Here is a 12,730-nt window from a genome sequence, read left to right as displayed (position 1 = left end):
GGACTTTGCTGTATTAAGCGACAGGTTTTTCTCAAAGCACCAGCTCAACAGGATCTGCACTTCCGCTCTGTAGGCTGATTCATCATTGTTGGAGATCAGACCAATCACTGTTGTATCATTGGCACACTTAATGTATTAGTGGAGAATGCAGAAACACAATCGTGTGTAAACAGGGAATTGAGGATGGGACTCAATACACATCCCTGTGGTGTTCCAGTGCTCAGATTTATAGTGGAGGACAGGTGGGGGCCCAGTTTCACCACTTGAGGACGCAGGAAATTCAGAATCCAATTGCATAGTGATGAGCTGATGCCTAGTTGATGAAGTTTGGAGGTGAGCATATCAGGTATAACAGTATTGAAGGAGAAGCTACAGTCAAAAAATAACATTCTCAGGTATGTGCCCTGTCTTTCCAGGTGAGACAGGGCAGTGTGAAGAACCAGTGAGATAGATCTGTTTGCTCTGTAAGCGAACTGGTGTGAGTCCTGGGTGGCAGGGATGATGGCTATGATGTGAGAGAGGACTAGCTTTTCAAAGCATTTCATTTTTGTTGGTGTGAGGGCAACTGGACGATAATCAATTAAAAGAGAAGATGACACGATCAGTGAAAACTGAGTGTTCATGATGCTTTTACACATTTGGAGAAAATGGCTGTGTTAAAACTGTGTTTTTCCAATATTATTCATGACCACATCACTTCTACAGAAATGCCAAGGATGAAAGTTATACCTGTCAATCAACCGCAGTGCAAAAACAAGATTTTTTTTTTCAACTTTGCTACGTGCGGCTTTAAAGTGTGTTTTCATGGTCAAGACTTTCAAGAGTTTTCAGGTAATGCAGCCCCTGGCCATGCAAGTTTTTTTTTTCCTAAATCGCAAGCTGCAAAGAATGAAAACAATGTCCTCCTCTGGCTTTATTGTTTAAAATTATAAATAGCGTAAACATTCCTGTGATTGCTTCGGAAATCGCCAGGTCGTTAAAGCTGCTTTCACACTCCCAGTGACACGCAGCGACAAAACGACCTCATCTCATTCATTTTCAATGAGAGCTAGCGACTTCCGGCAACACGAGCGACGGCGACCGGATATGGGCGTATCTAGCGACGTGACAAAGTTGAGAAATGTTTAACTTTATGCAAATAAAGAGCGACTTTCGGGAGCGACAGCCAATACGAGAGAAGATGGTAGAGCTAACGTGAACCTAATGTTTTAATACTACCAGTAAAGAAACAGTGCGGTTTAGACTCCATACACACCACTAGCGACCTAACCGCCAGCCACTCCATACCTGTCAACACTCCCATATTTCCCGGGAGTCTCCCGTATTTCACAGCCATCTCCCACCCCTCCTGTTTTGTTATTTCTCCCGGAAAACTCCCGTAATTTGTATGGCCCAGACCTCGTTATATCACATCAATATATTTTTCCAAGGTTGTCCAGTTTCCAGATATTATATGAAACGCATCCTACTCACACAATCGACACATCATACACATTTCAACCCAATCGTGACCTCAACCTGGCAACCTACAATCCAGTTGCGCTGTTGATATCTGCGCAGGTAGTAGACGCGGGAAACTTAATGAAGCATCACTGGTAGATAGGCGGAGTATTACTCAGGTAGTGCTCCGGCGAAAAAAACGAAATATACTGGGCGGAAGAATTTAATTTAATATTTCGAAGCCATATCAACAATGCCCACGCCTTTTGCAATGTGTGTCGTACTGTATTCATAGACATTTGCATTGAGCTGGTCTCTGCTTCACTACATCATAACTTTGCACTCAAAAAAACCCTTATTGTATATACTCACATATTTTATTTATTTTGCACTTCTGGTTAGATGCTAACTGCATTTCATTTTCACTGTACTTGTATTTTGCACAATGACAATAAAGTTTAATCTAATCTTTAAAAAAAATTGTATTGTATGCCTCTTTACTGATGGAGAACAGTTCACTTTCTGCATACAGTGGGGAAGACATGTGTATTACACCGTTCCTCTTCTCACACACACATACCTTCTTACTACTGTCTCTGCACTTTTGCCTTTACTCTTATGTTCAATTTTAAACACTGTTATGAATTCAGCATAATAATCTTTGAATGCACGTACACGTTCGTCTGTTGGTATTATCCTGTAGGCCTCTCGGTCCTCGGGCTCGAGTAAAAGTCTGGCCGGAGGAGTCGTTCCCTACCCTGTGCCGATGACTGGTTAGAAACTAGCGAGTGGACATAAGAGCGCAGACTCACCAATAACGTTCGCATTCAAGAGTGTAATACACATAAGTCTCGTACTTAAGTTAGTATGATAGCTAGCTCAAAATAAGTGAAACATTCCTACCTGTGCGGACGGTTGCAGCAGTGTGTGTTTGTTTGTATCCGGAACTGAGCTGGCTGGTTTGTCTCCCCCCTCAGGTATAATACTGTAACTGTCAGTCTCTCCCCTTCTTGATGGACTAACTATTTTCTACAGCAGATTTCTCTGTTCGGGTAATATGCTGAAGGGGTATCATTTGTTTCATTAATTGAATTACAATTAAACGAAGCTAAACCAGGAGTCCCTAAAACACACATTAAATAATAGTCTTCCCTTACAAACTGTTCTGTAATGTTCATTGATTGTGTTCCATGATAATACCATGGTATGGTACTGTTTTTTACCAAATTCATGTGGTGCACCATAGAATTACTATGGTGGTTATTCCATGTTCTATTTTATGGTAATACCATAGTACGTTTAGTATAAGCTTATCTGCTGAATACTATGTCATAGTATGTTATGTTTACATTCACTGCATTTTCTATTATGTTGCAATATATTTTTGCACTACCTGTTTCGTCTGACACTTTCACACTAGAACTGTGTACTGGTCGGTGCTGCACTGTCTCTTACTATGCCTATTGTCCTGTTTCAGCAATTATTGTACCATCTTGTTCTGTATGCACATACACTTTATGTAGAAATGTGTAGGTCTTTTAGTTCTGTGTAGTCTCATGTAGTTCTGTGTTTGTTTTGTTGTTTTTATGTAGCACCATGGTCCTGGAGGAGTGTTGTTTTGTTTCGCTGTGTACTGTAATAGCTGTATATGGTTTAAATGACAATAAAAGCCACTTGACTTGACATGAAACAAATGTAAAGCATTCAGGCATTAGATCATTATTCGAAGTCTAACATGTCAATGCCTCGATACAATCACACATACACACAGCTGACAGTTCTGATATCTGTAAAGCATTGTGAAGAATGTAAGAGTGATACAGTTGTTCTTTATTTCTCACACTTGTTCTCACTCATTCCCTCCTTCTCTATCTACTTACAATATTCATGCAAAGTAATATACATTGAAAAGATGAACAGGAGCCAGGCAGTCTGGTTTACTTTACAACTGGTTTATTTTGTCATGCAAGTGGAGGTATAATCTTAAAATAATTAAAAATTTTAAAAGTAAAAACTGTTTTAATACAACAAAATTGGGCCAATTTTTGGTGTTTCATTAGTGTCCTAAAAACAAAAAATATGATAAAACAGCCTTTGGCTAAAAAAAAAAAAAAAAGTAGACATTCAATATATAAAATGTACATGTGGACCTAAATGAAGCCTAAACCTGCACTTTTAGTGTTTGTGAATATTAATCACAGTCCAAATATTTTGGAAAGAAAGCTTATCTCCTTCCTGGACAGTTCATAGCATGGCACTTCATTGGAGTGGATCAACATTTAAGTTGTGTAAAATACAAATAATTCAAATAGTAGTGGCACTTCAGTTTCAATAACGGGTTTGTAAACGGAGGATTCAGGCAGAGCGAGCCAAATATGGAAAGATCTTCATTACTTTCTCAAGAGTTTTATACAACAGCACTTTATCCCTTCATTAACAGCTCTAATAGGAGGCAGGTGAGCTACAACAGCTCTCTATAAACTAACATAGCCCACTGTAAACTTTCAGCAGCACTTTCCAGCAATAAATGTCAGCTGGCACCCAAAGTATCACCCTAGGTGAAATGAGCAGAGAGGATGCATTTATGAGATGTCAGAGGAGGAGCCAAGCTCGGGCTGAGCCTCTGAAGGCACGCTGGTATTCCACAACATGTCCTGACTTGAAAGGCAATCAACCCAATGGTGATCATTTACAGGTCATAATGTAGGGAAAACAGGATGGCATAGTTCCTATAGGTGGGTCAAAACTATAGGTCTTGTGCTAAGATACCACACATATTAGTAGGATTGCAAGGTCTTATGTTTTGCCGTTAGGTGTAGGGGAGAAGTATACACTGTTGAACAGAGTACAGATGTGCACAGGGGAAGACAGCAAATTCATATGTTTTAAGAAGACATCCAGGCACATTAGACAAAATTGACACTTTGGTGCATTAAATATCCTCTGAGTGTTTCCTTATTTTTTGTTATCTTTTTGTGCTGGGGTTTTAAGGCATTTTGGGAATGCAGCAGTCATCAATGCCCGTAGTCCTTCAGACAAATTCATCCTCTGCCTGCCTTCAGATTACAGCACTGTAGTGCTGTATTAATGTCTTAGGTGATGATATGTGTTTAAAGTTTAACACAAGCACAGAATCTCAGTCTCAAACACACTTATTAACAGTCTGTGCACCTACTGCTATCTGTAGTGAAGAGATACAAACATAAAATGGTAGTGACTCACACACACTCGCATTGTCAAATCAACAAGACAATCGCATCTAACTCCCATTCATACCCTCACTGAAACTCAGTAACTCTCTCACACACACACACCCAACCTCTGGTAGTTATAACAGCACACATTTCTTGGTATGCTTCTTGACGTTGGGGTAGAGAACAGCTCTAACTGCCTCGTTGAAGACCTCTCTGACTCCGTCCTGCAGAAGAGCTGAGCACTCCAGATATCGCACCGCGCCAATGCTGCGAGCCAGCGTGCTGCCCTGCTGTGGGGTGGTTGGACTCATCCCCTGCTCCTTCAGCCTTTCCAGGGTCTCCTTGTCTGCCCGCAGGTCTCTCTTAGTGCCCACCAGCAGTACAGGGACGCCCGGGCAGTGGTGGCACACTTCTGGGTGCCATTTATGCCTGACATTGGCATGAGAGGAAGGACTAGCCACTGAGAAACAGATAATGAACACATGCGTTTGCGGGTAAGAGAGGGTTCGCAGACGGTCATACTCCTCCTGACCGGCCGTATCCCATAGGTTAAGGCTGACGGCACGGCCGTCCACACAGGTCTGTGTGCTGTAGTTGTCAAACACCGTCGGAATGTACTCATCTGGGAAGGCATTAGTGGTGTAGGAGATCAACAGGCAAGTCTTTCCCACCGCACCATCACCAACGACAACACACTTTATGGTCTGCATTTTGCTGCCTGGCACAGGGGTCCCTGAGATAAAAAGAGAGAGGGTGAGATATCATAAGCCAGTGAATATTAAACAATCTGATCTGCAGTCTTTTTAGATAACACTCCAGACAGACTGCGTTTGCCCCCAAGTAAAAGGCAAGCATACACATAAACCCAAAACAAAGTAATAAATCTGTTCAGCTAGTGAGTTAGCAGCTGATCCGCCGAGTAAACACCGGCCATTATGAGATGCAGTAAGGTAGCACCACATAAACATTATGCATTTTAATTTTTTTTTTTTTTTTAGTACGACTCACTGTGTTTTGGTGGCCGGAGGAGCTAAATGAGTGTTTGCTTTAAGCTGCTTAAGTTTCCATCATCGCAGCGGCAACGGCGCTCTGCTAACCAACCAGCGGATGAGACTCACATTAATCTGTTATTAAACATATACATCAACACTAGGAGGAATATAACTACGCGTAAAAGTCGTATAAAAACTGATCGCGAGAGAAAAGGCTCAAAAAGATATTAAAAGAACATAACTGAAGGTAATTAAAACAAAATCTTCACTGTGAATCGCACTCCTTATCTCTTACTGGCTCTTTCTTCAACTTACGGGTAACGCAGACGACATTGAGGAACACGCCCATGTCTTCTTCTTCTTCTTCTTCTTCTTCTTCTCGTTTTATGGCCGTTCACTCCTTTGGAGTATTACCGCCACCTACTGTATACTTTGCGCACATGAGTAATGGATCTGATTTAAAAAAAAAAAAACTTTTACCATCCCAGAGTATCAGAGCCCGAGCTTCAGCTGACGCTGCGTGTTCAGCTCCTCCAGCTTCCACACTGAGCTCCTCAATCTCCAGGATGATCTGAGCTTGCTCTTCCTCAGGCTCTAGATCCTGTGATCTAGACCTGTAAGCTCTAAAAATGTTATCACGTCCTTAAACCTCTGTCTATCACTCTCTCTTATAACCCTTTCCCAATAGGTCCATGATACTCACTGGCCTGTTCTTTATATTACTAAAAAGACCACTACGCTGTTCTTCATATTTACTACAGTTAAAAAACACATGTTCTACTGATTCAATAATACCACATTCATCACACATACCATTTCCATGCTTTCCCATTAATGCCAGTGTTGATTTTAACCCTGTATGACCCATCCTTAGTCTAGAAATCATTACCTCTTCCTTTCTATGTCTTCCATAGCACGATTCTTTTTTCCCTACTGATTTTACAATACTATAATACCACCTACCTGTACTGCTACTTTCCCATCTTTGTTGCCATAATCTTATTATTTCTCTATTAATTATTGATCTAACTTCATTTCTTCCTAAAGGTATCTTAATATCTACCAAGTCTTTCCTTAACGCTTCTTTTGCTAATTTATCCGCAATTTCATTTCCTACTATCCCAATATGTGCCGGCACCCAACAAAAGTATACAATTATACCCTCTATGTTCAGCCTATATAATAATGTATAAAATTCTACTATCAGGTCTTCTCTGTCAGTTTTTGTTGACAATATACTTTTAAGTGCTGATGCAGAATCTGAGCAAATTACAGTCGCCATTCTATTTGGCTTAGTCTGCTCTAACCACTGCAGTCCTACTATTACAGCTGTTAGTTCTGCTGAATATACAGACATTTTATCACTCAACCTTAAACTTATTTTTGTCTCAAATTTTGAAATATATACTCCTACTCCAACTTTTTGTTCGACTGGGTCTTTAGATCCATCTGTATAGATCTGTATACAAGAATAAAAATGTTCTCTCATAAAACCATTGATTTCATAACTATTAGTATATCTTCCTTCTGCTTTCTCCCGATCCTCCAGCAATCTCATTTCAACACTAGGTTCAGGAATATTCCACACTGATACCCCTTTTAATGGCATATTGGGACAAATAACTACATTTTCCAGACCACATTTCTTAACCCATTTTTTATACTTCCATCCAAAACTATTCCCATTATTCTTCTTATATTCCCAACAGTCATTTAAAATTGCTCATGTACAATGACTCTTATTACAACCCTGCAAATTAACCCAGTACATCATTGTAAGCTTTTCCCTTCTTAAATCTAGTGGCATCTCCCCCATTTCAACCCTGATGGCATCTAGAGGGGTTGATCTTATTGCTCCACAACAGATTCTAAGTGCCCTAGCCTGTACGTTGTCCAACTTCTTTAGCTCTGATTTTGCTGCACCACCATACACTGCACACCCATAATCTAAACTAGACCGTATTAAGGCTTGATATACATGTAGTAGTGCGCTTTTCCTTGCTCCCCACTCATATTTGGCTATTGAAGTCATGCAATTTATTACTCTTTTGCACTTGTTCTCAATTTTCTTAATATGTCTATTCCATGCTAATTTTCCATCAAATATTAGTCCAAGGTATTTAAATTCTGTCACTCTTTCTAATAATTGACCATATAATTCCAAAGTCAATTGTTCCATTTTTCTTTTCTTAGTAAAAACCATATATTGGGTCTTTAATACTGAAAATTTTAGACCCCATTCCACTGACCACCTTTCAACTTCGTTTATTGATTCTTGTATTCCTTTGACTACATTCCCTAAGTTCCTACCTCTTTTCCACACAGCACCATCATCTGCATACAGTGCCTTCCCTATACTTGGTTTAACTCTTTCATAAATATCATTAATCATTATGTTAAATAAAATTGGACTGATTACACTTCCTTGAGGAGTCCCATTTAGAATATCATGCATTGTTGAGATTTCTTCCCCTATCCTAACCTGAAATGTACGTTTAAACAAGAAATCCAATATCCAGTTGTACATTCTCCCCTACTCCGATTTTATCTAGCTTAATTAATAGTCCCTCCCTCCATAAAGTGTCATATGCCTTTTCAATATCGAAGAAAACAGCAACAAGAAATTCTTTCATTGTTAAAGCTTTTTAACCTCACTTTCGAATAATAACAAAGCATCCATTGTAGATCTTTTCCTCCTAAACCCACTTTGGGCTGATGACAAAATCTCATTTTTCTCCAAAAATAATTTAATCTTCTTACTATCATTTTTTCCATCACCTTACATAATGTAGATGTAAGAGCAATTGGCCTATAACTACTAGATTTTGTTGCATCTTTACCTGGTTTTGCTACTGGTATCACTATTGCATTTTTCCACTCTTTGGGTAAGGTGCCTTCACTCCATATCTGGTTATATACATCCAGTATTACTTTAATGGCTACATCCGGTAAGTTTTTTAACATACTATAGCTTATCATGTCTCTCCCTGGTGTTGTATCCTTTGAATTACTAATAGCAATTTTTAGCTCAAAGAGATTAAAATCATCATCCATGTTACTATCAATTTCTTATTTTTTCTTACAAACATTCTCATACATTTTATTTAACTCTTGTCTTCTTTTTAAAAACGCATCACTCAAGTTTTCAATACTATGGACTTTAGCAAATGTTTTGGCCAATATTTCTATCTTTTCTTTATCCGTTCTGGCCACCTTTCCATCTTCCTCAATTACAGGAACTTGTTTGTGAGTATTAATACCATTCATTTTCCTTATCATTCTCCATACCACATGCATTCCAGTCTCTCTCCCAATTGTGTTACAGAACTCCTGCCATGCTTTCCTCTTTGCGCTTTTAATTACCCTTCTTACAGCTGCCCTTTTTTTCTGATAATCTATTACTGTATCTTGAGTTATTAACCTTTTAAAACCCGAATGCCTTATTCCTTTCTTTAATTGCCACGGTGCATTCTTCAGACCACCATGGAACATTTTTCTTTCTTTTTCCATTGCCTCTTATTAATGGAATAGATAGGTTCAGCTGCTAAAATAATTTCACTTACTACTTTTTAATATCTCTCCTCAATACTCCCTTCCATCTTCATATTTTTGAAATTTTCTTCACACAACACACAAAACTCCTCCCATTTTGCCTGTTTAAATCCCCACCTTGCACACTGGTTAAAACTTTGCTTTTGTACTGCACTCTGAATCTCACAGACTATAGGCCAGTGATCACTGCCCAAATTATCCTCTTGTACGCTCCAAGTGCACTTACCTGCTAATGCAGCTGATGTTACTGTGAGATCCAAACATGACAAGCCGCCTTTAACGATATCCATTCTTGTTGATTTCCCATCATTCAAACATACTAATGAGTGTTCTTCTATAAATTCTTCTACAACTAACCCATTATTGTCTGTACTCTTACTACCCCATAGACCATTATGTGCATTAAAATCCCCACATATAATGACTTTACCCTTTGACTCACCCATCACATCTTCTAGAATACTATTATTTATTTCTTTGCATGGGTTATAAAAGTTTGAAATTCTAATTCCTTCATATCTCCCCGTTACTTCTATACTTACACATTCTACATTATTACTTGTGTTTATTCTCTTATATATTATATTTTCTTTAATAAATGTTGCACACCGCCCCTCTTCCAGTTACTCTGTCTTTCCTCTCTACTACATATCCGTTGATCTTAAAGTCCAAAGAATTGTTTAACCATGTCTCTTGAATGCACATGATGTCTGGTGTCTTTTCCATTTCTGATATATGTTTTTTAAATTCTTGACCATTTGCTATTAAACTCCTAGCATTCCAATGTAGTAGTAGGAAAGACATCGTCCAGCTAAGGATTATTACTCTGAGTCATACCCATGGCAGCAGTTCCTTCCTCCGCTTTCAAAATCCCATGCACCTCCTCTGCTGAAACTCCTGTTAACTTGAGAAATTTATTAGCACATCCTACGATAATCCTTAATTTATCAGATCGCTTTTCCACTTGTGAAGTGCCATTCACCACCGCACAAATGAATGCCACAAAGTCAATTTTGTTTACTGTGATATGCAGATCTGGCTCATTCCTCTCGTGATTCACTTCTCTCTGAGAATAGGATTCCATCCTTTTTCCTGGCACATTATTTACCTTCGGTTCAGCTTTACTTTTGTCTGTTACCTTACGCATAGCTTCTGCATATGTTAAATTTTGCACAGTTTTTATTTTTTGAACTTCGCGGGCTTCTTGTTGTACAGGACATCCTGCGTATGCTGCGCTATGTCCACCGCCACAGTTACAGCATTTAATCACTATGCCCTCCTCACACTTGCCATATTCATGTTCCCCCACACTTTACACACCGCATTCTCCCTTTACAAGAATTTGCAGTATGTCCCATCCGTTGGCACTTGAAGCATCTCAAAGGTGGAGGTATGAACTCTCGCACCAAGAAGCTAACAAATCCTAGCTTCACTCTTGTGGGCAAATTACTCCCTTCAAACAGAATCATCACACTCAGACTTTCACACCTTTTGTTGTCTTTCCACATCTGCAGTCTTCTAGTAGAGATAACTGTGCCTCCACTTAGATTTCCTTTAATATCATCCACACTTACATTAAGAGGTACTCCTGAGATAACCCCTCTGACTCCATTACCTATTTCTGTGCATGATATCTTTCCTCCTGCCAGCGTTTTCATTTTCAGAATTTTTTGTTTTTGCTTTTCATCCTTACATTTAATCATTATTCTTCCATTATTTAGACAAGCTACAGCTTTCACAACTCCTATCTCTTTCTCAATTGCTTTTGATAATTTAACAGGATGAGTTTGTTGTTCTGACTGCTTAGCAAAAGTAATTAGGACCTTGATTTCTCTTTCCTCTTCTTTATCAGCTTCACTTCTCGTTTGTTTTACTTTATTAATTGCTCGTTCACAATCAGATCCATCACCCATGCTGCTCTTTTTCTTCCTTTTATTAAACCTTACTTCTTTATAATCCATTTCTTGTTCATTATCGTCATCCGATGTTTCTCCCCACACTTTCCTCCCTTCCGCCGCCATTCTTCCTCAAGAAAAACCAGCTCAAGTCTCTTCTTGCTTCTCTCGACCGCCGATCAGTTTGAATTCAGACGCTGCGTCTGACGTAAGAGCCTACGTCATTCCACACGCCCATGTCGCAAGGAACTGTGGGGAATGTAGTGTAGTTTCAGAACAAAAACACAACAGAATAATTATGAAGGCTTCTTCTGTCTGTGCATATGCGTCGAGGATCAACCAATCTTACAAAATGGATCATATATTAGTACCACGTCATCAAGGAACATTGAGATAGTTCATAGTGTCAGAAAACTCAATTTCAGTTCTCTAGATCTAAGTTTGCTCACTTTAACAATTTTGACTTGTGAGGCAATCTATTATATAAATTGCAAATGTGATTCACACAAATCAAATCAACTAAAACTCTTGAACATGTTTTCAATTTCTGAGTTCAAAATCATTTTGATAATTTTTTTCTTACAGTAAAGTTACAAAAGTGGTGTGACTGTATGACGACAATAAACAAGCTGAAATTCTGTAAAAAAAAATACAAAAATGTTTGTAAGATAAAGCATTCATGTGCCCTCTTGTAGTTGTGTCTAACTGTATTTCCCTGTTTTCTGCCCCACCCATGATCAGCTGTTTTGTTTCATAATGTGGACTTTATCCATTATCCGCATGGATTATCAGTCTAGTCAAAAATGTCCTCAGTATATTAACAGACTAGTCTTTTACAGTGCCAAAAGGCACTCATAACATAAACATATTTTACTTGTGCTCTCATGCTAATTACATCTAAGCAACGTAAAATTAAGTTAAAATTTAAAGATACAATTAATGTATAGAAAAGCTATTAGGGTGGCACAGGGCTCAGTAGATAGCACTGTCACCTCACAGCAAGAAGGTCCCCAGTCGAGTCCTGGCTCACCCAGGGCCCTGTGATAAACTGGCCATTTGTTCAGGGTGTTTTCCTGCCTTCGGCCGAAACAGCTGGGACAGGCTCCAGCACTACAAGTGACCCTACATAGGACAAATTGCTATAGAATATGGATGGATGGAGAAAAGACGTTAATCTACAGGGTGAGCTAACAGTGTATGTGTCCTGCTTTGTGAATGTGTTGAGCATGCGTTTGTGTGCATGCCATACCTGTCAACACTCCTATTTTTTCAGGAGTTTCCCATATTTCACACTTTGTTATTTCTCCCAGGAAACTATCGTAATTTGTATGACCCAAACCTCGTTATATGAATAATCACATCAATATATTATTCAAAGTTGTCCAGTGTATGATATTATATGAAACGCATCCTACACAATCGACACATCATACACATTTCAACCCAATCGTGACCTCAACCTGGCAACCTACAATCCAGTTGCGCTGTTGATATCTGCGCAGGTAGTAGACGCGGGAAACTTAATGAAGCATCACTGGTAGATAGGCGGAGTATTACTCAGGTAGTGCTCAGGCGAAAATACTAAATATACATGTAGGCCTACGTTTAACAACAGCTGGACGGAAGAATTTAATTTAATATCTCGAAGCCATATCGA

At 39.1% G+C, this 12,730-nt stretch overlaps 2 protein-coding genes across 10 annotated transcripts in view; both read right to left on the bottom strand.

Moving 5' to 3' along the window:
* taf1 (TAF1 RNA polymerase II, TATA box binding protein (TBP)-associated factor) overlaps positions 1 to 2,397 on the bottom strand; it is a 35,550-nt gene extending 33,153 nt beyond the window's left edge. For 7 of the 8 annotated variants that reach the window (XM_052109270.1, XM_052109294.1, XM_052109288.1 and 4 more), the window contains exon 1: positions 2,344 to 2,397. The gene's annotated coding sequence lies outside the window, so the exon portion shown is untranslated. Of the gene's footprint in view, positions 1 to 2,115; positions 2,222 to 2,343 lie in introns of all 8 variants that reach the window. The other variant, XM_052109280.1, reaches the window with a different exon arrangement.
* Positions 2,398 to 3,306: 909 nt separating this feature from the next.
* On the bottom strand, positions 3,307 to 5,983 carry LOC127631334 (rho-related GTP-binding protein RhoG-like). 2 transcript variants are annotated; one of them, XM_052109438.1, is made up of 2 exons: positions 5,942 to 5,983; positions 3,307 to 5,367 (listed from the first exon to the last, which is right to left on the bottom strand). In XM_052109438.1, the coding sequence occupies exons 1-2, from the start codon at positions 5,973 to 5,975 to the stop codon at positions 4,769 to 4,771; spliced, it is 633 nt and encodes a 210-aa protein (XP_051965398.1). In that variant the 5' UTR covers positions 5,976 to 5,983; the 3' UTR covers positions 3,307 to 4,768. The 2 variants fall into 2 exon arrangements, with proteins under 2 accessions (XP_051965398.1, XP_051965406.1); XM_052109446.1 differs by lacking the exon at positions 5,942 to 5,983 and adding an exon at positions 5,643 to 5,934.
* Between the last annotated feature and the right edge of the window lie 6,747 nt (positions 5,984 to 12,730).

Source organism: Xyrauchen texanus, chromosome 3 (genome assembly GCF_025860055.1).
Source record: "Xyrauchen texanus isolate HMW12.3.18 chromosome 3, RBS_HiC_50CHRs, whole genome shotgun sequence".
NCBI classification, from domain to species: Eukaryota; Metazoa; Chordata; class Actinopteri; order Cypriniformes; family Catostomidae; genus Xyrauchen; species Xyrauchen texanus.
Note: the sequence above shows the minus strand (reverse complement) of the source record. Positions and strands in the feature narration are given on the sequence as shown.